This window comes from Engystomops pustulosus, chromosome 2 (genome assembly GCF_040894005.1).
Source record: "Engystomops pustulosus chromosome 2, aEngPut4.maternal, whole genome shotgun sequence".
In the NCBI taxonomy this organism is placed as follows: Eukaryota; Metazoa; Chordata; class Amphibia; order Anura; family Leptodactylidae; genus Engystomops; species Engystomops pustulosus.
In genome coordinates, this window is record NC_092412.1 from 116853228 (window position 1) to 116881061 (window position 27834).

The 27834-nt window shown below is 39.9% G+C and overlaps 1 protein-coding gene across 1 annotated transcript; it reads left to right on the forward strand.

Moving 5' to 3' along the window:
- Positions 1–8456: 8456 nt before the first annotated feature.
- Positions 8457–27032, forward strand: LGALS9 (galectin 9). The gene is made up of 10 exons (XM_072136118.1): positions 8457–8611; positions 13447–13535; positions 15973–16174; positions 16681–16800; positions 18435–18479; positions 19769–19849; positions 20032–20073; positions 22907–22998; positions 24317–24482; positions 25702–27032. The coding sequence occupies exons 1-10, from the start codon at positions 8585–8587 to the stop codon at positions 25846–25848; spliced, it is 1011 nt and encodes a 336-aa protein (XP_071992219.1). The 5' UTR covers positions 8457–8584; the 3' UTR covers positions 25849–27032.
- Positions 27033–27834: the final 802 nt, after the last annotated feature.

A 27834-nucleotide genomic window follows, 5' to 3' on the forward strand; every position in this document is an offset into this window, starting at 1 on the left:
CCTCCCCTTTCGCTAGAAGTCATATAAGTTTAAATAAACAGTAAAAATCATAGACATGTTAGGTATCGCCGCATCCTAAAATGTCCGATCTATAAAAATATAATAACTTTTTTTAAGGTAATTTTTTAAGGTATGGTAGCAATGAAAACCTCATCAAAATATGCAAAAATGACACCACCCACAGCTCTGAACACCAAACAGTTATTAGCGCCAGAAAATGGCAAAATGAATCTTTTATTTTTGTATAGGAAGTTTTAATTTTTGTAAATGTATGAAAACCTATACATTTTGTATCCGCTTGATCGCACCAACCCAAAGAATAACGTAAACATGTTATTTGGGGCGCCCAGGGAAAGCCGAAAAAATTCATGCCCACAAAAATACCACACAAATGCGGTTTTTACAGCATTTGGAATTTCTTTCTCGCTTCCCATTGCATGGCATGGAATATTAAATAACATCACTATGATGTGCAATTTGTTACACAGATAACAAGCTCTCAAACAGCTCTTTATATGGAAAAATAAAAAAGTTATGGTTTCTTGAAGGTGGGGAGTAAAAAGTGAAAAAGGGCCCCGGCGTTGAGGGGTTAAATACCTGTGCAAGCAGTTTGCACCTAAAAGAACGTACAAAGTCTGACAGAAAACTGGCGCACGGCCCTTAATAAATGTGCTCCAATGTGTCTGCCTGTCAACAGGAGAGCCATTTTTAGCACTCCCCCAGTCCCCACAGAGCATAGTACATACACTGCCAAAGTGTTGTTGTATAAAAAATAGGTTTTACAGAAGAAAAGATAAGTTATATTGTACCTTTCATTAGCATCTGCTGTGTGACTAGGCAGTTGCCTATTGGGAGGTGCTGGAAAGGAGCAGTTCCCCCCACCCTTGTGACCTTTTCAAATATATGAATAACTCCCCACACTCGGGATTGGCTGTAGAGGAGCAGAGGGCGTCGCTAAGCCCAGTGATGGGTGTTTTCATATATTTGAAAAGGTCACATGGAGAAGCAGAATCCCAAGGGTGGGGGGGAACTGCTCCTTTCCAGCCCCTCCCAATAGGCAACTGCTTAGTCACACAGCAGATGCTAATGAAAGGTACCATATAACATATCTTTTCTTCTGTAAAACCTATTTTTTATACAACAACACTTTGGCAGTGTATGTATTATGCTCTGTGGGGACTGGGGGAGTGCTAAAAATGGGTCTCCTCGTGACAGGTTCCCTTTAAAGAGTCCCTGCCCACACTTTGGAATTTTACACTGACCACCACCGAGAGTTATAGGAGCTAAAACAGAGTCTAAGTCTGGCACATAATGTTAGAGTACATCATATAATGTATCTTGTTTGCAGTTTTGCCTTCATGTCATATGAAGCTGTGCTCATAGTAAATAAGTGAGCTCAACGTTTTGCTTTTAAATAAACAGTGTGTGAACCCCTGACAAGGGTGTTCCCTTATTTGACTACTTTATTGTTTTGTGAATCATTACCTATTTTTAATGTTGTGGTTCTTACCTTTAACACAGAAAGTATTTCTCAAAGTTCAGACAATGCAGAAGAAAATATATTGTCTGACAATGCCCGATTTTTAGGCTTTCTTCATTCAAGGGAGAGCCAACAAGTAAAATGTATTCCCAAGTGATCTGAGACCACTTCCAGTAGTATTGCACTGGAAATGATAACATTGTATACAACATGCATAATGGACCTCACGTGTGGTCATCACTGTTCCCCATCTACTTTCTCTCCTGACCTAACCTGGCTACCAAGCATTAGAATAATGTTCTCAAAAGTGCCCTGGATGAGCACCACCTTTTAAAAACAGATGTCAGTAACGTTGGCACACGCCCCAAACCCGTTTTCTTCGGCAATGCTCCAGGAGTGCCAAATGTCTGTGGACAAAGTAGCACATATCTGCAAACTTTCTCCACTTCAAATTTATGTTAAGAACCCACAACTCTGCCCTTCACCTTGCCAAACAGGTCCTTTCACTAATCTAATACCCTCTCTCTCTAATAATCCCAAAAAAGGTTCTTAGATACATTTTACTCCTTACTCCTCTGGCTGAAGAACTGGCCGCTTACCTTAAAGACAAAATTGATTGTATCCAACAGGAAATAATTTCCCAATCGACTAACTGCATTGTTCCCTTTCCTTCTGGTACCTCACCCTGTTCACTCTATTCTTTTGAGACAGTCACAGAGAAGTGTCCAGGCTCCTCTACTCTGCTCGCCCCACTACCTGCAACAGTGACCCCATCCCCTCACATCTTGTACAGTCCCTCTCCCCTGCAGTCTTATCACTTTACCAAAATCTTCAACTTCTCTCTTTCGTCTGTTGCTGTTCCCTCTTCTTTCAAGCATGTTGTTACCCCATTACTAAAGAAATCATCCCTGGACTGTTAACTACCGACAAGTCTCTAATCTTCCTTTTATCTCCAAACTCTTGGACTATTCTCAATTTACATGTTATCTCTCAGCTAACTCCCTCCTAGAACCCCTACAATCTGTATGCATTCCACTGAAACTGCTTTTTCTAAAGTCTCCAATGATCTCCTCACTGCTAAATCTAAAAGTGTATATTCTCTCCTAATTCTTCTGGATCTTTTGGTAGATTTTGATACCTTGCGTAACCAGCATCTCCTCAGTATGCTCTGCTCCACAGGCCTGAAGGATACTGTACTCTCTTGGTTTTCTTCCTATCACTCTGACTGCACTCTCAATGTCTCCTTTTCTGGATCTCTCGCTTCTCCTTTTTCCTTTCACTGTTGGGGTTCCTCTGAGCCTGCGTCCTCTTCTCTTTTCCCTCTTTACTGCCTCCATTGAAAAAACCATAAGCAAAATAGTTTTCCAGTATCATCTCTAACCAACCCAACCCTGATCTCTCCATATTGGTCTGTGGGGTCACCATAAAATCAAGGCAGCAGGTCGCTGTCTTGGGGTTGTGCTGGACTCTCTCCATTGCACCATATATTCAATCTCGCTTGCTCTTGCCGCATGCATCTCAGAAACATTTCTAAAATCCACCCATTTCTTACAATTGAAACCTCTAAAATGCTAATTGTCGTTCTGATTCACTCTCAACTAGACTACTGTAACTCCCTACTTATCGGTCTTCCACCACCTAACCAGCCCTTGCAGGTCCCATCCACTGACTAAATAACAAACTGGCGATCATTAAGTGCCTTTTTTTGTCTTTTATTATCACTCTTTTTCTTCATTTATCTCTATTATTGTTCTGCCATTGTGTGTATTGTACTCTTTCTGCTGCTGTAATGCTGTGAATTTCCCCACTGTGGGACTCATAAAGGCAGGGCCAGATTATAGGGAGACCTCAATCACTTTGGAGACTGGGGGTGCCCCCACCAGAGCTGCAGGTTGGAAATAATCCTAACAAACCTGCAGCAGCCAGGGACTTGCAGCTGATATTGTCCCTACAACAGTAGGGATGCTACTTCCTGCTTGGATGGATTGAGAGGAGGGTGAGAAATCAGAGCTGTCTATATAACTATGTATTCCTGGGGGGCTGTAAATATTGTGAATATTTCTATGTATTCCTGGGGGCTGTGTATATTTCTATGTATTCCTGGAGGTGGCTGTGTACAGGGCCGATTCTAGCATATTTGCTGCCTGAGGCGAATATTAAAGAGAACCTACCACCACAAATCTATCTATAAAGGTAGATCGGGTGGTAGGTGGATCAATAGGACGTGAGGATAGCCCTTTTAGATTCGTGGTGGTAGGTCCCCTTTAAAATGCTGCTACAACCCCCCGCCTGCCGCCCCCCGGCTCCCTGTTCAGTAAATGCTGAAAACTTTACTAACAATTGACATCCCCACAGGCAGCTCCCTGACACTGTGTGACTGACTACAGGTTCCCCGGAGTCATTAGTGGCATCTAGTACCTTATAGATGACAATCTCATCAGTAGGACTTTATTCCGGGTTCTCCAATCTATGACGTATCACTGCTGAGTTCACGGCCAGATGTCTTCAGCTCCGTGCAGCAAATCTCCACCCGGTGTCCCTAAAAATACTACAGTCACTTACGGTATAAAGTCTCCTGGATAACAACAATGTGCACCTAAATAATATATACCCCTCACAACACGACTGACCGCGCTCTCCCCACCTATAAAACATCCCTTCATTATATATATATATATATATATATATATATATATATATATATATATTCATTCTACTGGAATTATAGAATGCACAGCCACCAATCAATATATATCACCCCTTATTTATTAATACAGACCCCTAACATTTGGTTTACATGATGCAAAGTAATATATTGTATCCTATAACTAATATATCCCACCCTGTTATTGTGTTATATAAGAGTATTTATAGAGTGCTACCCTGATTAATGTAAATATATAGCACCCCCTAATGAATATATATACAATTTATTTTTATAGCCCCCCCCCCCAGTATAAACAGTATCCAGCCCCATATAAATATATACAGACCCCCCCCCCCAGGAAAATAAGAATCTGTCCCCCCAGAATAAACAGAATACGGCCCCTAATATAAATATATACAGCCCCCCTAGAATAAACAGAATCTGGCCCCCCACATAAATATATACAGCCCCCCCAGAATAAACAGAATCTGGCCCCCCATATAAATATATACAGCCCCCCCCCCCCCAGTGTAATAAGAATTTGGCCCCTCATATAAATATATAGAGCCCCCCCCAGGAAAAATGGGAACTGGCCCCTTATAAATGTACACAGCCTACCCAGTAAAAAAGGGAATCTGGCCTCATATAAGTATATATAGAAGACCCCCCCCCCCTAATATATATATGCCCACATTTAATTACAATAAAAACAATAAAACTGATACTTACCTCGCGGCAGGGTGCTCCCACGGCGCGCGGCTCCCGTATTCACGTGGCTTTTCTGGCAGGCGAGTCTCCGTTGAGTGACACAGGTGGCGTGACATCATCATCCGCTGCCTGTGTCACTGCATTGGACGGTGCAACGCCAGCAGCCAGAAAGGCGCTGTGTCGCTCCGCATGTAAACCGCACCTGTTTCTTAAAGAGACAGGTGTGATTTATCTGGAGGGCGATTCGGCAAAATGCCGCTCTTAAAGAGGTCCGCATTCTGCCACCCGAGGGGAGATTTTCATTTCGCTTCATGGCAGATGCGGCCCTGGCTATGTATATATCTATTTATTCCTTGGGCTTGGGGGGGGGGGGGCTGTGTATATATCTATGTATTCCTGGAGGTGGCTGTGTATATATCTATATATTCCCAGGGGTGGGGGGCTGTATATATATCTATGTATTCCTGAGCAGACTGTGCATATACCTATGTATTGTTGGGGAGGCTGTGTATATGTATGTGTTACTTGGGGGAGACTGTATATCTGTGTTACGGGGGTGGCTGTGTATATATTTATGTGTTACTGGGGGTGGTGCTGCATATATATATATATATATATATATATAACTGGGGGTGGCACTGCTGTACATATATGTGTTACTGGGGAGCTGTAAATATTCATTACTATGGGGGGAGGCTGTATATATTACTACCAAGATTTACTTTATTGAAAATAAACCCCGTAATCCGACCCTGCATAAAGGATTATTTTATCTTATCACAAGTGGAGTATAAACTCCTCACATCTTACAGTTTTTTTAAGTACAATTTCTATTTTTAAGTATTCTGGATTTCTATATATTTGAATGGAATTTTGGATTTTCATGTAATTTGTGCATTTTATCACAGTTTGTTGCAAAGTAGCACGAAGGTGGCTGTATGTATTAACTATAAAATTAGATTTTTATACATGGTAGTCTGTGCTTTATAAAAATAATATTTTGACAGGATAGGAGATTTATACATTTCAAGTTTGTAAAAATTGGTCTGGTAAATAATGATGCAAAATTTTCACAAACTCCTTAAAGGGAAAGGGTTAACATAGTAAATGTGTGAAAGGCTTCTGCTCACCTTCCAACTTATACAACAAAGGTTTTATAGATCTTTAAATCTGTTCTTCGACCTTCTTTTAAATGTGAAGGGTGCCTTCTTTTAGGTAAGGTTTTATTGAAAACTTAACTTTGTCATCTGTCATATAGACCATTTGCAAAGTTTTGAAGATAAACTCAGTAAATAGTTATAAATAACTAAGGTGAAATCCTAAGACAGAAAATGGGTAGAAGCGTGTTCACACTATACAGAGCAAACACGCACGATGTGCACCACCAAAGTATATATGAATGGGGGTTTTGGGGGAAGAGGGAAAAGTGTATCACTTTAAAATGTAACTTTTATTTGTTCTTATATTAAAATAACCAAGACTCGTGTGCGTCTACATACACCATGAGGTTCCAGTGTGGTAATGCAAACCACACTTAATCAATGTCACCATGGCTATATACTGTAAGCCTGGGACAGTAATACAGGAGGAGGTCCCCTTAGTTTGAACAGTCCCCTGTAATCCAATGTCACATCCTCTATTTATAAGGGACCAAGAGGAGACAGTGGTATATCGTTTGCATCATCCAGCGGCAGGTGCTAATGTTCTGCAGGCCGCCTGAGAGCATGTAGTGCAATTATCAAGCCTAATGCTGCCTAAACTTCGTTTGACATATGAAGTTACAGAAAATTAGAGATTGAAGTACCTTGATGCAGTAAGATGTTTGGTATTATAAGATCACTCATCTTTGCAATAGATGTGATTTCCTTACTACTTAATTGCATTGACCACAGGATTGCTAAAGGTGTACCCAATCAGTTTAGCACCAAGTATGGAAACTCTAGGCTTGAACTTACTGTCTCTGTGACTTCCTGTTTTGTCATTCAAAATTACCCGTCCCTTGAGTTCACCAAAAGTGCATTGTCTGACCGTAATGCACTGTGCCACGATTCACTAAGATTGTGCACCCAATATCCTGCATGTGTTGCTTCCCCGCTCAGGTCCGCCGGAGTTCACCTTCATCTTCCCGGTGCATGTAGGTGCTTGATCTTGCAACACAATTTGAAAATTAAAGGGGTATTCCAAGAATAAGCATAATTCATCGACAAATGAGTCAGTAAAATATAAGCTAATATGTAATTAGTTGTTATGTAAAATTTTGCTCCCCTTAGCAGAAAAATGCTGGTGACATAGACTGTTATAGAGAATTAAAATGCTGCTGGCCCTTTAATCAGTCCGTTAATAAGACACAGGACAGAAGATGGCCACTAGTCACATGTTCACATCACATGTCCTGGGCCTCCCGGGCAGGTCATGTGATCTTCACTTCATGTTTGGCTGTTGTGCATCCTGTATGGCGTTGTTTTAGTGATGTGGCATGATGGCAGTTACGGTAACAGAGAAGGACAGTCTGTTACATGATCACTGGGGGCAAAAAATAAGAGGGAGGGGGAATTACTGAGAACTAAAGGATCAAGGGACCTGTCGTTTCTTGTGGAGGCCATCTTGGTTATAACATCACCTACTTTAGAGAGGCCATAACATTTTGTGAATCATAAAATCAAACTATTTAAGCTCCATTTTGTAACTAATGACATTGAGTTTTGTTATATTCAATTATTTACAGCATCATGGGTTTTTGTGTCAGACGTTCATATCCCGTTAAATCCTGCACTCAGTCCTTCTCCCCCCCCCATATTTCCGACGCATGAAAGCCAACGCAGCCGCAATACAATCCGATTGCGTGTGACACAATCCCCAGTTAAATATCTGTAATAGCTGCGCAAATCCCGAAAACGAAGGAATAACTGACGACATTGCGACTGCTGACCCTTAGTAAATAAGCGTCTATGTATTTTATTGCAGAAATAAAGCACCAGTATAAATGGTCAGGGCCGGCGCCTGCACTGGGCATACCTGGGCTAGTGCCGGGACCCAGAGCTGCTGGGGGGCCCACATAAGGATGTACATAAGAAATCCATGGGAGTAAAGTGGGCTGTATCTAATGAATCCATAGGGGGTGAGGGGGGCTTTATATAAAATATCCATGAGGGGACTGTATATAAAATACCCATGAGGGGGCTGTTTGGGATGATAAACTAGAGAATAATTTAGGGAACAGAAGTTTCTTGATTTTAAATGCCGCCATGCGAGTTCACTGCACAGGGGTCCACTCAGGCTCTGTCGCCCAGGGACCTCCTGAACCTGGAGCCGACCCTGTAAATGCTTTTATAGGTTTTTGAGGTGTGAATTCCACATTCAGCAGTTTGAATACTGACATGAATTAAAGTTCACCTTAGCACTTGAATCTTTCTGTTTTCACATTATTGCAGCTAAGTGTAACATTTATTAAATAATAATTTCTATATTAAGAAAAAACATATTCATTGTGTGAATAAGAAACTAACAAAGAAGTGACTGACTAAGCAGAAAGGTAAAAAGTCATGAGGTGACTTGGGAAATACTTCCCGTGGTCTTGTCTTGTGACCACTAGCTTTGTGTGAGCTGCAATGAAATAACTTCCTGGTCTGCCCACTAGGCGGAGCCCTGGGCGGTTTCTGCTAGAGCCCGTTAATAAATTGCATTCTCCTCATTCTCTGCTCGCAGCATCTCATCCGCTCGGCAGATATCCCTCCGCAGTACTAGGCACCATGTTCCAGGGACCCATCTACAATCCTGTGAGTAATAACTGCGCCCTGACTGGATGAGAGCAGCAGGGTACTTTAGTGTTAGTGCTGAGTCCGTACCTCTCCCTTTGTAAAGTTGCATGCATTGTTCTGGAGTCTGATAGCGGTTTACAGTACTACTGGGTTCAAGTAGTGATAGCGGAGCGACTGCAGTTATGCACAATGTGCTTCTGATTAAGGTCACGTGAATGTGGGACTTTTTTTTTGTTCCTTGCTGTTATTTGGTACTTCCCCATTCCCAGCACTTGGCATTAATTAGACGTTGGTGTAGAATATATATGGAGAAGCTTCAAGGAATTGTTCTAAATAAGAACAGGTCATGTTTACAATACACTATTCTGCATATACAATATTTTAAATCCTCCCCCCTCCCATACACGCTTATAATAATGTATAGCAACCATCCTGTATGCCTGAGGGACACTTGTTGCTGGTTTTACACAGGTTGTGGGCGCATGGGGCCTCCTCATTAGTTCTGCTTATGGCCTGATCATACCTGTATCATACCGGTCAATACAGGCCGATTACCTGTGCATACTGTGACCCGGTTAGATTGAGTCACAATAATAATGATATGAAATCGTTACTTATATAGTGCCATCATATTCCACAGTGCTTTACATTTCATGGGCTACACATACAAATAAACTAAGTCCTAATAACATTGTCAGATGAAATTATAGCAGTGATGGCCCTGCAGGAGCTTTGAGATAATGCCTATGGCTCCCATGCTTTGCCCACACTATGTTTGGGGGGACAATCTGCATTGCAATCGCATTTCTCCCCAATTCTCTAAACCACCTGTCACTAGGAATGTCATTTTTCACTGGTGACAGCAGGGCCAGCGCTATGGGTAGGCAAAGTGGGCAATTGCCCAGGGCCCCCTGAAAGGGTAGAATCTCTTCTTTCAAATGAATTTTGAATTTTGTTTCTAGGTGCTATGGATCCAAAGATATTCAGGTTTAAAGTGAGAATATCAGGTGCCATTTTTATATATAAAAATCACTCCCGATGGCAGTTTAACAGTTAATAGCTCAGTTTTCCTGACAATTAGAAACACAAATTTCGATTCATATAAAAGAGGAGGAGACTATTCTTTCACAGAAAAAAGGAAGTGTCAGAGAGCCAGAGATACAGCCCTCTGAAGTGTCCCCCCCTCCTCCAGATTCTTAGACGGCAGCTACAGTGAGAATTTGCTGCACACAGGAGCTGCTGCACCTCACAGATAATGGAAATATTCACTTAATATGTTGCTACATTTTGAGAAGGGATAATATCAACTAATATTCATGTTTAACCCTTCTCTATGCAGATCTATCTAAGAACACACTTTCTCTCGCATTGCCTTTTATTTCATGATAGATTTTTTTTTCTCGAAAATTGACTGATACAATGAACATTCATTCCTCTTTGCCTAATGTTGCTGTTATATATTAACAACCGCGACCGAGAATATGTCCATAAAGCTATATGTAACACCAAAAACACGCACATGTTCTGGAATAAAGTTTAATTTCACACCATCCTCCATTATTTACACCTATGTTCTCGCTCAAATTCTTATGAAGCGCGGAGGGTTCTGTTATTGTGTGGCTAATACATTGGCGCACATCTAAAAGTGACTTTCGTTATCTCATTAGCTTTGTTTATGGATATATATATTTATATTTATTTGGGTTACCATTGTGTAAGGGACATACAATGATAGATCTGTGTGACGATCAGTGCAATTTTCAGCAAAAATTGTTGGGTGTCCCCTGTAGATTTAAGGTTCTTTTTGCTGCATATTTTGGTGAATATATTGGTGTGGGGTCTGTATGATCTCCTTAAATATTACTGTTTTGGGAAAGTATATTTTCTTTATATTAAGTATTCTGGATTTTTTAATATTTTAGAGGAAATTTTTAATGTTAATTGCCAAATGCATCGTCTGGCCCCATGGGGCTCACAATCTATTCAGCCTACCAGTAATTTTTTGGAGTCTGGGAGGAAATCGTAGGACCCAGAGGAAACCCATGCAAGCACAGAGAGCACAAACTCTTTGCAGATGTTGACCAGCACTGCAAAGCTGTAGTGCTAACCACTGAGGCACCTTGCTGCCCATCAATCTCCCTATCATCTATCTCCTATAAAATTCTCCCATATTACAGATTGTTTTACCATACCAAAGGGAGCCTCTTGCTGACTGACTGGTCATAAAATAGTTTTATTTTGGGGCCCCACTTTTTGTTTTGCCCAGGGCCCCACTTTGTCTAGAACCGGCCATGGGTGACAGGTTACAATAGCCTACTCTATACTGATTTTAAAAATGCCTTTGTCAGTATTCTGAGTCATTTTAGTAGTTTATAATAGTTTATTTTACATTACCTGGATGCAGTGTTTGGTTAATATCAACATAAAAAACTTTATTTTGCAAAAAAAACATTTTGACCATAATTAGAACAGCAATGATCGTAGCACAGAGAAAGATAATAATAACTGAAGGTTACAACAATCACGATCAGTAGGAAGTACAGGCCCTTGCTTTGAATGACTTAAAGCAAACCTGTCATCAGAAATTGGCCAAATAAACCACTACCAGTATATTATCAAGCAGCTGAGCAGCTTCCAGAACATGTTTTTCAATGCGTGGTGTGGTAGCATCATCCAGAAAATCAACTTTGAAATGAGGTGTAAATTGGTTTTATGAAGTCAAGGAGGCAGAGCTTAACCCTGACGTCAAGCTTTTTCTGCTTCAGAATGCCCCCTTCACTGTAATTGATGGTCCTGCGTTCAGGGAAATCATTGACCAGATCTTCTGATTTCCGGAGCATGATATCAGTAACAGGGGAGGAGGTTTTTAAAGGCTTGACTTCAGTGATAAACTCTCTGCGTCCTTGACTTTGTACAACCAGTTAACACCTGACTTCAAAGTTGATTTACTTGATGATGCCACCAAGCTGGGCCATGTAAGAAACATAATCAAGAAGTTGTTCAGCTGGTTGACAACATATTGGTAATATCTTAAAGGCCAATTTATGATGACCGGTTCCCTTTAAATACATCTGCCACCGCAGGACTAGTTTCTCACACTGCTCTTCCAGTCTCTTCCCCAGTTATGTGACTGTTGTGGGTTTCTTGGCCAACTTTGTCATCAAGAATTTTTCAGAGGTTTTCTATTATGTTTAGATCCGAACTCAACGCTGGTCATTTTATTGTTCCAATGTTTTTTTATTTCAAGGAACTGCTTTACCTGTTTTGCTCTGAGATAGGGGGCATTGTTCTGCATGAAAATTACTGGCAGAGATATAAAAGCATGGAAGGATCCACATATTGGGGCTCATTTACTAAGGGTCTGAACGCCGCACTTTTGTCAGGTTTCCCTAATATTTCCGTTTTGCGCCGAATTGCCCCGGGATTTTGGAGCACACGATCGGATTTTGGCGCATCGGCGCCAGCTTGCACGCGACAGAAATCGGGGGCCGTGGCCGTCGGACAACCGGACGGATTCGGACAAACCGTGGAATTTAAAAAAGGTTTTGTGTCGCAAGATCAAGCAATCACATGCACCAGGAAGAAGCAGGTGAACTCGGACGCACGATCTTAATGAATCGCACCGGGTAAGTAAATCTGCCCCATTGTTGAAGATTGTTAAAGATGGTTCTGATAGTCACTTGTGTTCACTCATGAGAGGTCCAGATCCTGCTGCAGAAAACATTCCCTCAACCATCATACCTCTTCTGCCACCTTTCACTGACTTCTTTACATATTTTGGGTTCAGTTTTTCCCCAGTCTGTCGGCAAACATAAGGTGCAACACTTTTTTTGGTGCACCTTTAGCATAGGGCGTGCAACACGATTCTGTCAGATTTTGCATGTTAAATCTGGTGTACGGTCGGTTGAGCACCAGAACACCCCATTCAGTGCAGAAATTTGCATTGAATGAAGACTAGACTAGGTTTGTGTGCGTCACAAATGTGGCGCAGACACTTCTTAAATATCTGTGCAAGCAGTTTGCACTAGAAAGAACATGCAAAGTCCAACAGAAAACGGGTGCACTGCCCTTAGTTAATGTGCCTGAATGTTAACCATTAAAGGCTAAATAAACTAAACTTGCTTTCATCACCAAAATGAACTGTGGACCTCTTCTTCTCACTCTTCAGAAAAGTGGGTCTGGCCTTTTGATTCTTTCAGTTGTCCAAATACTATTAAACATTGAAATACTTTAATACTTTATGACAAAACAGATCCTTACACTGTTCAACAATGATTAACTGGCAAGCACTTCTAGTTGCAGTGTTGAAACAACTACTCATGAAGATTCTCCACATTATCCTGTCCTCTCTTTCATTTGTCTTTGGAGGGCAACCAGCCTTTCTGGGGGACGCAAATGAGTTTGTGATGTTGTAAAGGTGCAATATTCTAGAAATCATAAACTTGGTACCAGCAACTTCTGTTGCTATGGCTGATAGGATCATCCTCTTGACCTTCATCTGGACAACCTTCTGCCGGAGGGTTTCAGTCACTTTGGAATGGCACACCAGGTGCAAGATAACCAATAAGTGTTATCTAATTTTGATCTTTTTTCATTCAGCTTATTTACATTTTATTCTGTGCTTTATGATATATACAATTTATAAGCTTAAAATACTGCTATTTTATGTATGTTAGGATCTATACACACAGGACTATGCAATGACCTTGACATTCAGGAAATTGTGCACTGTTTTCTGATTTTGATCTACGTTATCTACTCTTTGGAACCTCTTGTCATTTTGGCTCATAAAGTGCCATGTATATTACATTAAACTTCAATGATGTCTTATAATTGTGATCTTGTATTTTCAGCCTGTGCCTTTCAGCACCCAATTTCACAGTGGCATCCATGATGGCACCTTGGTTATTGTCAGTGGCACTGTCCTACCTTCAGGTGACAGGTTTGTAATTGTTTTATAACATTCAGTTGACAGTAACTTTTCTATCCCAGATAGTGTTTCCAGGCTAGTCACTCTCTTCTCTACGAAAATGGTGGCACCAAGAAATACACTTCCACAAGCAGTGTAAACAAAGGGAAGTAGACTAGTGTTAAAATTAAATCTTTTTACATGGGCAATAATTTGGTTCATGTTGTTGCATTAGTATTTGGAATCTACATATACGCACACCATGTGAAATAAGTATTAAACATTGCACGATGGAACTTTTTACATGAAATTCTAAGCAAATATCAGTAATAACTAATCCACACTGTCTAAGAAATCAGACCACAATTGTCCCTTAAAGAGGTTGGCCTCTTCACATAAATTGCCCTTGTGCCTTTACTGCCTTAAAGAGAACCCGTAATGCAAAATAACCCCCCTAAACTAAATATATTTCCATAAGCTGCCATTAGAAAGTATTGCCTGTATCACTTCATTGTCCCTCTACATGCCTGTAAACCTTAGCAATAAGGTCCTAAAGCTATATGCAAATGACCTGTGAAATGTCCAATGAGTCATTAGCATATTCAAGCTGTCCAGCTTATTCATGAGTGGGAGGTACAGCCACACCTCCAGTGCTTGACTGACAGCTGCTCCATGTAAGGGCTGCTCCATGTGCTTGCTGGTGGCCACGCCTCCTGCAGCCTGTGTGTGCATGTGTATGTGAAAGATACAACAGCTCCAGGCAGCCATGTATATAGCAGAACATGTCAGGTACTTGTGTAGCTGATGTCTGTGTCTCTGTGTATTAGGAGGATGCAGCATGTCAGAAGATACACTAGCAATGCTTTACTATACATTACACACAGACAGGAGCAGGGGGAGGGGAGGGGAGTGGTAATAGGGGTGAAATTACTGCCCCTGACCATGTGACAAGCCTCATTTACATAATAAAGAATAGATGATTTTATAATGATTAATGTATGAATTAACTAGATAAAGGCTGGGATGGGATCCTTGTGAGCTGCTCCAACAAGTGGTGGTGACAGAAATAGTGACACAGACCTGATGACAGGTGTCCTTTAATAATAATTCCTAAGTGTTCATCAAGTGATTCATCATCCCTGATGCTTCCTTTAGTGCTGTCTATAAACTTTCTGTGGATATTTGTTATATGTCTATGCACTGATAAATAGGGGGGACCTGCAGCAGATGATGACTCCTCCTGTCCCCCCTTCATCCCCTCTCCCTCTGTCAGTGAGATGGACTGTGAGAGAAAGAGGCACAGTGGGTGAGGCCACTAGGACAGACTGAAGGAGTCAGAAACCGAAAGTTGTGTGTGTGTGTGTGTGTGTGTGTGTGTGTGTGTGTATATACATGCAGAGATATGTCTAATAGGATAGATTTATTGAAAAGTGGCCACCCTTCAATTTTAATTATGTGTAATAATGAATGAAATGTATTGAAGCCTTTGTTAGTGCTCTTTGAAGGCAGAGAAAGTAGTCGCATGCATTACTCCCTTGAAGGTTCTGTGGGCTCTTTCAATGAGTGTTGACAATTTTTTACTTGGCTGGATTGTAGTTTAGCCATTTGGATTTCCATAGCTGTGTGTTTGGGATCATTATGTCCATTTGTGTTGGTTTGACAAAATCACACAAATATGTTGTCCCAAGAGCTTTCTAGTTGGACATTACACTCCACATTCCAGCAAAAAAAGGTCCCATGACTGGCATTCAACAGTGATGCATAACTGGACTTTCTATATGGGACTGATATCTCTGGCAATGTTATTACCGTATACACTCGTGTATAAGCCGAGTTTTTCAGCACAAAAAATGTGCTGAAAAAACTCACCTCGGCTTATACACGAGTCAATTAAAAAATAAAAAACTTAATACTCACCCTCCGGTGTCCAGATCGTTGGCGCGGGTCCCGATCTTCAGCGCGAGGCTCCCGATTTTTGGCACGGGTCCCGACGGCTCCTCTTCACTCTTCTTTCTTTTCTCGCCGGCAGAGTCGCGTCCGGGCGCACACTATGATGCGGCGGTGTCGCGGCTGATGACGTTATCAGCCGCGACACCACCGCATCATAGTATGCGCGCGTCGGCAGATCGAATGGACGCCACCCTGCCGGCGAGAGAAGAGCTGCCGGGACCCGCGCGGAAGATCGGGAGCCTCGCACTGAAGATCGGGACCCGCACCAACGAGTGAGTATTACGTTTTTTTTGGTTTTTTTTTTTTTTGCAGGAGGCTGGCTGTATACTACTTGGGGGCTGGCTGTATTTATTATCATAAATCAACAGCTCTGGTCACTTTCTTCTGTTATATGGTGTGTCTGTACTTCTATTTTTCAATTAAAAGATATTTTGCTAAAATAGTACTTATAGAAATATATTTACTTAGAAAATGTGATTTCTAGTTTTAAAGCATTTGCTTATACTGTATTTTTTTTAAGGTTTGCTGTGAATTTTCAGTGTGGTCATAGTGAAAATGATGATATTGCCTTCCACTTTAATCCACGTTACGATGGAGGGCTGGTTGTAAGCAATACTAAAGAGCATAAAAAATGGGGGAAGGAAGAACACAAGCGCGAGCTACCATTTCATAGGGGGCAGCCCTTTGAAATTCGGATTCTAGTTACACACCACGACTACAAAGTAGGTTTATGTTATGTAAAAATATGTACATTTATGGTTTTATGTTTCATTATTCATTGCTTTTTTTTGAGAAATATGTATCTGTTAACATTATTGTAGAACCTAAAGGAAGGGGGGTGTACAAATTTTACTATTTTATTAATGGATAACTTGTAGATAAGGGAGTCCCTAACATCACGAAAAGAGTGTTTTATTATTCCACCAATTACATAGAGCTGAATTTGTAAAGGTCTTGTAATTTTTTTTTCTCATGCACTAAACATAGAACATGGTAACTCCAGGTACTGTCTTATAAATACTGATCAGAATACTGTTGCCTGAATGGGATATTACTTGCAGAGTAGTGTGAATAGTTAACTTTCTAGTTAAAACCCTAAACAAGCATGTAGACATGAACATGGTGCTGCTGCAACATGCAAATCCTGGACAACCTCTTTAAGTAACATATACTATTTTATGTCCACAGGTAACAGGTTTCTCTAACTAAAATGCTGCTATTCTTCTAGGTTTCTGTGAATAGACATCACTTTTTGGAGTACTGTCACAGAATTCCTGTGCACCGAGTCAACACCTTAACTGTAAATGGCTGTGTGAGCCTTTCAAGTGTTGAGATACAAGGACAAGGAGTAAGTTACATTCCTCACCATTTCTGTTTAACTGTTTCTCATGAGTCTGAATGCTTTCGTTAGAGGAAGTTCATATTAGAGGAAGCTGCACCACTTTTACATGACAGAAACAGGAAATAATTGTTCTCTTAGCTAAAAAGGTTCTTTCACTTAAGCAACGGTTAGCTTGTAATCCGTCAGACCATGCAAAACTGTTATATCAGTCCTGGAGAACCGTAAGTCTTTACTTTTAAGTGGTTTGAATAGCAATAGGACTGTGAAAAGTGAACTTTTCAATTAGTTTTTTGCAGCTCTTGCAAGGGCTCTGGGCTCACAGCCCTCCTTCCCTGCTAAGATTGCTATAGTATCCAACCGCAATCCTTCTAAAGCTCTTATTCCTAGTTAGACCAAATTATCACCCACTTACATGCACAGTGGAAACAGCTCAAAATCAACCGCACGCTAACCTATTAAAAAAAGGTGAGCCAAATACCACAACTACTATTTTATAGAAAACAATACATCATCTTTATTTCATAAGAAATATTTTCACTTGTGCTCAACAGTTTACATACCCTTGCAGTATTTTGTTTTTCTTTGGCTTTTTTCAGAGAATATGAATGATACACTTTTCCACTTATGGTTGTGGTTTGGCAAAGCCATTTATTGTCCAAGTAGTGTGTTATCTCTTTTTAAATCACAATGACTACCAAAACCATCCAAATGTTAAAAAAACTAAACATTCAATTTAAAAAATTGAAAAAAAGGCCAAGATTCTGCAGGGATATGTAAACTTTGGAGCACAACTGTACATGGACACACAACGGTTAAAAATATAAAAGATTGGAGTTCTGTCAAGAGTAAAAAAAAAAAAGCAGGTTTGTATGTTCTGTGTTGTAAAAATGTGAAAAATGTGCAATAAAACTATATCTAATAAAAAAGCAGGGCAGACCAGCCAGTACAAAACTAGTTTCCTGTGGTCAGTTAATAAAGTATGTATTTATATAGCACTGAGTATCACAATCCTATTGCACCTCAAACCATTTTGTCTAGAGTGAAAAAAGGGGCCCTTGTTTCTATGTATTGTATCTCAGTCAGTGTATGTAGCATAAAGGGAAGCAGCTAAATGTAGATGGGGAGCTAGACCTGTCACTTTCTTTTGTGAGGTTGAGTTGTCCGTTGCCTGCTGTCTCACCTCTACGCAAGTTTCGCCTAAGCTTTTTAGGTTAGCTCTTACTCCTAGCAGAGGGAAGGGGCTGTGGAGCTTCTCAGTGAGAAGAGCAGAAAGCTTTACAGTCTGAAAGACACAACCAGAGCATTTACAGTAGCTTCAGTCTTGATAATCAGTCTTGATCAATAATTTCACACAGTCCTGCTGCTGCTAAAATCACACACAGGTATGATTACACAGATCTCCCGTGCCAATACCTACCATTGCAATTTATTCCAAACTCTAGTAATACATGAAAAATGGGATACTGCGGTTCCAAAGTAATTTGTATGAAAGGAATTTTTTTAAAAATTACAATGTACAATACAGTGCATTTTATCATCACACAGAATGAAGACCCAATTGTATGTAATATACTCAGAGTATTTAAATGTTTTAGGTACATTTTTGTTGCATGAATTATCAGTACATTTTTCTTTTGTAGGGTGGATTCCCCCAACCACAATTTCCTTCTGCGCAAATGCAAAATGTAAGATTCAGTATTAAGAAAGTTTTAAAGAATTATTCAGGAATTTGGATTGATTGCTTAGACCGGCCAGTAATATCTGACCAGATGCTTGTCCAATTCACCAATCTGTTATTGTAGCCTGGCACAATACAGAGCACACAGCTGTAAGCAATTAGCTCTTCGGTCTGTGTAGCGTCCGTAAACTGGAATTACAGCTGTGGTCCGATTGAAGTATATAGATGCTAGTGCTTTGATTATGGCTTCCATCTGTTAAACACAGCACTGAGACTCCATCTCGGAATTACCAAGTCACTAGCTCTCTGGCTGGGGATGGGAGGGAGGAGGCAGCCAGTAAGCCTGCACGGAGGTGCAAAAAAATTGACAGGGCTCTCATGGTGCTCCCAGAGCCCCCAAGGCTAATTTGCATAATATTTTTTTTTTTTTTTTTTTTTTTTTAATTGTATAAGGAGGAAAAAAAAGTATAATCTTTGATTCTGGTGGTAGATTTCCTTTAAGCAACACAAAGGCAATCCGTTTAACTCTGAATAATACAGCTTCAAAAAATGTTACTACACTTTTATAAATGGCTGGCGTAGGCCATGTGTTTCATCCTTGTAACTTAATGTTAACATACAATACATTTGTGATCTGTGTTGTTCAGTGCTGAACAACAGAATTTAAAGAAATTACTACGGGAAAAGATTGGTACATGTAACTGGCAGATGTGTTATGTTATAGTGTCATGTGCAGAAACTGCATGGACTTAATGATATGCCCTGCATGTGGCAAAGTTAAACTGCAGCTGTACCCAATTAACTTCACTCTGACACAAAAAGGACCAAAGTGTTCAGGGCTATACATATGCCATAAAAATATACTTGTATCCCCCAAAAAGTTTTTCAATACTGATATGAAAACTCTGATACTTTGCAGTCCTTAAAGTGAATCTGGCATTAGAAATTGACCTAATAAGCCACTACCAATATGTTGCCAAGCAGTTGAACACCTTCCAGGTTGTTTCTTTCATGACCCAGTGGGGTGGCATCATCCAGAAAATCAACTTTGAAGTGAGATGTAAGCTGGTTGTATAAAGTCAAGAAGGTGGAGAATTTGGTAAAATCATCATAACTTTGTAGTTACACTTTACACAAATCTAATTAAGATGCAGTCTAGTCTTGGCATGATGTTTCATTCATTCCTTTTTTTGTTCAGTGACTGTCAATAGCTTGCATACTGCAGGATAATTGTTCATATGTTCAGCTCTGCATATCATAAGTTATTTTTTTTTTTTCTTTCCTCATTCCTTTCAGCCAGCATATCCACCACAGCCTGGATTCCCACCACAGCCTGGATTCCCACCACAACAGTTTCCTCCCAGTGCTGGATGTCATGTAAGCCTCGAGTAATGAATATATTTTCCTATAAACAAGAGAGCTAATGGCAAAATTGCGTTATCTTTATTAACAGTGAGGGATGTATGTAATATTCTTTAACATATTTTTAACTCGTTCTTTTTTAAGAAAAACTAAACTTTATTTTAGTAAATTTACAGATGTTTTTTTTTTCTTTACAGCCTGCCCAATTTAATCCTGGGCAGTTTCCACCAGCAAATTATGTAAGTATACAATGTAGTGCTGCTCTGTGACTTATTTATTATTACTATTATTAATAGGCTATCACCTCTATACATATAATGCACATGTGGGAGGACACGAACAAGGACAGTGAGCCCTGACACTGAGACCCCAATCTGTCCCTACCTACTTATTGGGTCCCCCCTAAACGGAGGCCAATAACTGGGCGACGTTCCCTCCCTGGGTAAGGTATGAACACGTAATAATACAGAAAAACAAACACAAAAAGCCAAGGTATACAATTCGAGTCAGCAACAGCGGGAAATAACAATAACCAAATCACAATCCAAATAAAGAAGTCGAGAAACAGGCAAGAAATCAGAACTAGAGAATGCAAGAGAAGCTAGTGAACACAGCAAGATTGACCAGCAAGGTCTGATGGGAGTAGGCAGGTATATAAGGCAGTTCCCAGACACACCTCTAGCAGCACACTGGAGGAATTGTCAATCAGGCTAGTAACCCTTGCAAGGCAGGGCAGAAATGCAAGGAGCAGGGTGTGGTTCAGTTAATCCAAGCCACAGTTCACACACAAAATAACGCCACCTATTCTGCCAACTGCGGATAGTGCAACGTTTAGGCACAGGCGTTACAGCTATATTGAGAACCCAATTAAAAATACTAGTAACATGCAAAATAGTGTAGACTAGATCACACGGTTAAAGGGGTTATCCCACAAAGCAAAGTTAGGCCCTATCCCCGGGATAGGGCCTAACTTGCTGATCAGTGTGGGTCTCAGTGCTGAGACCCCCGCAGATTGCAAGAACAAGGGTTCCGACCGACCCCCATCGTCGCTCTATGAGAGTAATGGAGCAGATGGCCGCGCATGACCGTTCTGCTCCATTAATCTTTATGGAGCTGACGGAAATTGCAGAACACTGATTAATGAGAGATTAATGGAGAAGAACAGTCATATGTGGCTGTCTGTTCCATTAGCCTGAGGAACATCGAGTCCTACAGACCCCTCGTTTTCACCATCTGCGGGGGTCTCAGTGCTGATCGGCAAGTTAGACCCTATCTTCATGGGAAACCCTGTTTAATTACGGTATGTGAACCCTAATTGTAATAATGCTTTAATAAAAAGTAATAAAATAGGTTTTTCATTACTAACCCCTTACCGACGTATCTGTACGTCTGCTACAGGTGTATAGAGGGGGAATGTTTGGCAGAGAATGTCGCTCTCCATGATGTTATTGCTGAGCGAAGATCTTTTCCCACGACAGCCTCGAGTCTTTGTAAGACCCGAGGTTGTGTACTTTAACAGCATCAATTACAATGACCACTGGCACATTGTAATAAATACCAATATACTTCCATATGTAGTATTGCAGTATATGGTGAGATCAATCACCAACCCAGGGTTAAAGTACCCTAGGGTGTCTGAAAAACAGACACTAAATAAACAGTAACAATCATAAACATGTTAGGTATGGCCGCATGCCAAAATGTCCGATCTATCAAAATATTATAAGATTTTTTCTCAGCATTAAACCTTGTAATGGAAAATAGCGCCCAAAAGACTGAATTGCCACTTTTTCACATTTATGCAACATATAAAAATTTTTATATAAAGTGTTTAAAAAGTTGTAAAGTCTCCAAAATGGTAGCAAAAAAAACGTCAGCTCATCCAGCAAAAAATTACATGCCACACAGCTCCACACTCCAAAGTATGAAAAAGTTATTAGCACTAGATGATGTTGAAACAAATACATTTTTTTGTACCGAAGGTTTAATTTTTAAAAAAATGTATTAAAACACAATAAAGTCTATATAAATTTTGTATCTCTGTGATCATACTGACCCAAAGAATAAAGGAAATATTTTTACACGGCATGAAATTTTAAATACCATCACTGCCAAGAGCAATTTGTTATGAACAAAGCAAGCTATCCCAATACAGCTCTGGAAAAATAAAAAAGTTATAGATTTTTGAATTTGGCGAGTGAAAAATGAAAACACAAAAATCAAGAGGGCCTCAGAGTTAAGGGGTTAACATATATTATGCTTCCACAAACTGCACCTTCGTGCCCATAATACCACCTCAAAGTGGTTGTCTGGTGGTATTAAAATGAAAAATAACTAATATTTACCATGGTCCTTACTAACGTCAGGTCAACAGCGTGCATCCGTCACACCCTTCAACTGCTGCCTATATAGGGCCTTAGCAGGTGCTTGCTGTCTGTGTGAAGTCCCCACTGAACCTCTGTATACCAGCAGGTAAGGGGCAAGTATAAATCCAGGATAAAATCCAATCTTCTTTACTAGTCTTCTATATTAAAAGAGAACAACACCATACAATGTTGGTGTGAACAGTATACCTACGAGAAGGCTAGTATCTAAGCCTGACTCATGGTATGATAAAATCACAGCGAATACACCTGTCTAATTAAAAAAAAGTGCATACTTCACTTCCATTGATCAAGGAAGAAACTAGTAGCTATAGTAACCATAAACTATAGAATACTATAAATATATATTAACTGTAAATTATGCAACATCAAATTGGTAAATATAAGTACCGTAAGGTCATTTTTGAAGTTCATGCCATTTGGATATTTAGAATTCAACATCAGAATTCAATATTGTATGAACTCCAAAAATGAATAATGCATCTGTGTGTGTACAGTATGTATATGTATTGTTTTTGTGGCTTCAGGTTTTTTATATAATTCTTCATTCCCCAGTAAGGGAATATACTGTGCAGTCATCCACTGCTGCATAAGTCATCCCATGTAAACAGGGTAATGCGCTGTTGTTACTGTGTGGGAGGACTATAACCTCCTGAGCTTACCATTGCCTAATTTACCATCCATGCAGACAATTCCATACAAAACCAACATCTTTGGAGGCCTGTTTCCTTCTAAGGTGATTGTCATCAGAGGAGCTGCTGGAGCACACCACCCAAAGAGGTAATTGTTTTCCTGTGGCTACAATAGCCCTGATGTGATACAGCCTCTAACCATTAATTTTCATATAACGCACACTTTTCAAATGTAACCTGTTGCCATGAAAATGCAGTTTAAGTTACCTAAACATCTAAGTTGTTTTTTTGGCTGTGTACTACCAGTGGCCATTGTTTCATGCCTGTGGGCATACTTTTTCTATTGTAATTGGTAGGTGCATGGACCTCAGACGCCAGTGACTCTCAGTTCTGTTGCTTGGAGCCTGCAATTGCAAACCTTAATGAGAGTTTTTAAAATTTTCTTAAATCTCTTTCTATGGTGGTTAGGAAAGGAATTTCTCATTTGCTGATTTCTCCTTTGGATGTCACCCTAAAGGCGTACAAAGACTTATAGGCCATACATGCTGTGCTGGATTTTCTGGGACTTACTCTAAGAGCAAAGTTTTTCTTATCCCATCCTGGAAAACTGAATTTTATTTTTTCTTCACAGGATCCCCAGCAGAGCATGCATGCCTTTCAACTAGCCAAATCAGCTGCCTAACTAGACAAGAAAAACATCATAAGTTGGGGAAGGGGGTTATTGAACATGCAGCTGCTAACTTGTGACTCTGCCAATACATGTCAATACAGGCAGTCCCCGGGTTACATACAAGATAGGGTCTGGAGGTTTGTTCTTAAGTTGAATTTGTATGTAAGTCGAAACTGTATATTTTATAATGGAAGTTCTAGACAATTTTTTTTCTTTTGCCCCAGTGACAATTGGAGTTTCAAAATTTTTGGTGTAACTGGACCAAGAATTATCAATAAAGCTTAATTACAGACACCTTACAGCTGATCATTGCAGTCTGGGACTATAGTAAAGCATCCAGACAGCTTCACCAGAGGTCACAGTGGGCAGAAGGGTCCGTCTGTAACTATGGGTTGTCTGTAAGTCGGGTGTCCTTAAGTAGGGGACCGCCTGTATTGGAAACCGTTCACAAATCGAAAGCATGAGCTCGCACAAAGTGCAAAGTAAATCTGTGTTCCATAAGGCAGCTTTACACAGCCCAAGCATAAGGCTGAAAAGAGCAATTGGCAAAATAATGTGTTTATCACTGCTGCTATTACACAGGCTAATGCCAAGTACATGGGCTAAAAGAATTGCTATTGTTTGTGTACATATAATAGATCTCCAGTGTAACCCTCAACACTTTACATGCCTGTATGTTCAAAAAGAAGCAGGACATTTAGTGTTCATCTACTGTAGAGGAAACCTGAGCTCCTTGAAAAAGAAAATGTATTAAATTACATGGATTTCACATAATTTTTTTTAAACCTAATCACAGATTTCATATCAACTTGAGATTTGGTGGAGAAATTGCCTTTCATTTTAATCCAAGATTTGATGAGAACACTATAGTCCGCAATAGTCACCTGAATAATAGTTGGGGAAAAGAGGAGCGGCAAATGCCTAGTGGTGGGATGTGTTTTGCTCCCGGACATAGCTTTGTGGTAAGTGTATTCAGAAATGGTCATATGTGCAACACATGCAATATCTGATTTTATTATAATCTAGCCCTGTGAATCTGTATGCTATGCTGATCTGTCGTTTTGATAAATACTGATATTCCCTGTAGAACTATGATATCAGATGAACCTCTCATTAAACTCATCAAACTTTCAGGAGAGTTAACAGATCTTTATTGAGTAGATTTTATAATTTACCAATATATATTTTTTTTTTTACAAAGCACAAAATATATTTCTATTTTCAAATGTTTGAATTTACCAACTAAAATCCGTAATGCCCGGAAGGGTTAATAGATTTTGAGAAAAAAAAGCTTCTTTTGAAAATCGTATATATGAGCACATTTTCAATATGTTTTTATTTAAACATGGGAGGTTTTTTTTTTTTTTTTTTTTGGTTTAGTGTGGACGGTGACCAGTGAGCAATAGAGGAATTTGATTCAAATAACCTTTTCATTGTTTATTCATTATTCACTAAAATGTGCTTTTGGAACACTTAGTCTGTATTCACACTAACGTGTCCCCCCCCCCCCCCCCCCGTACCGTAGTTTTTTTTTTTTTTTTTTTTTGTTCTCTGCATTAATCTGCCCCACAGTCGCATTCCACCATTTTAAATGTTAGCTATACTATCAAACCAGGAACCCACTAAAGGGCAGTCTCAGATGATTATGGTCAGACTGTGTAGTGTACTGTGTAACAGACCAACCTGCAGACGACGGTGCCAAACTGTAAAATGATAACATTTCAGTTCTGCTATTCCAAGGAGGGCAGGAACTCTGTGAGTTGTATATCACTATGATGCAGAGTCCGCCTTGACACTGGTCGGTCATTGACACAGGATTTACAGACCACCCGTAAGAATCTGAAAGATTTAGAGAAGGGTGTGGAGCAGCTCAGTGCACATAGCTCTTCCAGAAATGCCACCCTCAAAACCCTTACAGGAGCTTTAAAACTTCATTTTTTTACAGTCCTACTGACAACATACATTAAGGTATGACTCCTCAGACCTCCAAAGCTACTCTATAACACTGTTTTGCTGGGTGAACCTGCTAAAATATTACCTTTAGGGTGGGCATTCAAAATTCCGGTATTACCAAATTCCTCCAATGACTAAAATGATAGTAATAGTTGTAATAGTATTCGGTAAGTGTTGTAGAACTTCACTATTCTTTGATCTACATCTGAAATTTCCATTTTTCCACAGATTGAAATTGTTTGCGAACACCAACATTTTAGAGTGAATGTGAACGGAAACCATGTGTGCAACTACAATCACCGTGTACCACATTTCCAACAAATAGACACCCTGGAAATTGAAGGCGATGTTGTGCTGCAACATGTTCAAATTTAGATCTTTCCTCAAAGCATTGCTGCTTTTCTAAACAGAGAGTACTTCATTTTACCTACCGTGGGTACGGAAATTTTTCACTCTTTGTTTCATTGCAGCCAATTGGTAAGATCAATATTTTTGTGTTCATTAATGTACACTCTGCTCCCCATCTTGACAGAAAAAAACAGGAATGTAAATATTTTTGCTAATTTATTAAACAAGAACAACTGAAATATCACATGGTCAAAAGAATTCAGACCCTTTGCTTAGTACAAGTAGGTTTTGAGCTACTAGATCCATGAGTCTTCTTGGGGATAATGCAACATGTTTTACACTGGAATCCTCTGCCATTCTTATTTGCAGATCCTCTCCAGTTCTCTCCAATTGGATGATGAATGTTGGTGGAAGCCATTTTCAAGTCTCTGTAGAGATGCTCAATTGGGTTTAGGTCCGGGTTCTGGCTGGGACAGTCGAGAATGGTCACAGAGTTGTTTTGAAGACACTGCTTTGTTATTTTATCAGTGTGTTTATAGGATTTTATTTCTCAGTCTGGTCATAGTCTGATTTTGTTTTGCAAACTGTATGGGGGCTTTCATGTCTTGCATTAAGGAGAGGCTTCCGTGGGCACACTCTGCCATAAAGCCCTCACTGGTGGAGGGCTTCAGTGATGGTTGACTTTGTAGAACGTTCTCGTATCTCCCTACTGCACCTCTGGAGCTCAGCCACAGTGATTTTGGGGTTCTTCTTTAACTCTCGCACTAAGGCTCTTCTCCCACAATTGCTTAGTTTGGCTGGACAGCCAGTTCGAGGAAGAGTGGTGGTCGTACCAAACTTCTTCCATTTAAAGGGGTTGGCCACTTTTCAATAAATCTGTCTGAATACTTATGACCATGCGATATCTTATTAGCAAAATATCTACATTTTTGTTTTTTTCTGTCAAGGTGGAATGCGGAATGTACATTAATAAGCCAAAAGAACACTTTTGATCTTACCAATTGGCTGCAATGAAAGAGAGCGAAAAATATAAAGGGATCTGAATACTTTCCATACCCAATGTGTATATTTACATTAAAGGAACACGTTATGCATGGTGTATTATGGTTCATATTAAATATTTACTTCATAAGAGATTAAATATATTTTATAACCTGGAAAGAAAAGATTAAAGCCTAAAATTTTTAATAAATTGTTAATTTTATGTTAAACTTTGTATGCTTTTAAATTTTTGTAAAAATGTTGGTTATAATTTAGCTCAAGTTATATCACAGTGGCTAAAATAAGGGATAATTTGGTCACACAACTAGGCCCGGCAACACACAACTGTGATTACTCACAGATTGTACCCTGGCCGGATTACATGGACCAACCACAGAGCCAGGGACTGTGCATCATAGTGATATATGATGCAAGAAATCCCTTCTGTAATCATGATTACACTCTGTCGCTGCTATGTATTGGGAAATGATGAACTACTCGCATCTTACATCACTACGATGTATGGAGTACCATCCTCGCTGATGTGGGTAGTCCTCAAAATATAGTCAGCAGCCAATCCATGATTTACAGGCCAACCACTGTCATGTACCGCTGGCTGTAGACGGCTTTCTCTGAAATCTTGCCCCATTTTCACAAAGCCATGCCCCTTTTTAGTACTTGTCATAAAATGTGTCTAAGATCCTTTATGTATATCGTGCAAAGCATTTTAAACCCTTCAGGACCAGGTTTTTCTGTTTCTGTCCACTTCTTTTAAAAGCCGTATCTTTTTAATATTTTCATCTACAGGTCCATATAAGGGATTGTTATCTGCAGGACAAATTGCACTTCATGGAGGCACTAATATTTTGTGCCATGTAGTAGGAAGTACTAAATATGGTAAATTGGTAAAAAAAAACTTGATTTTCTTGCTTGGTACTTAAATCCTTGCTTCTCCAATATAATGCAATAAAATTGTAGACAGACTGTAAGAGAGACTAAGGGAGTGTTTAACAGACTCCGAGCTATCATGAC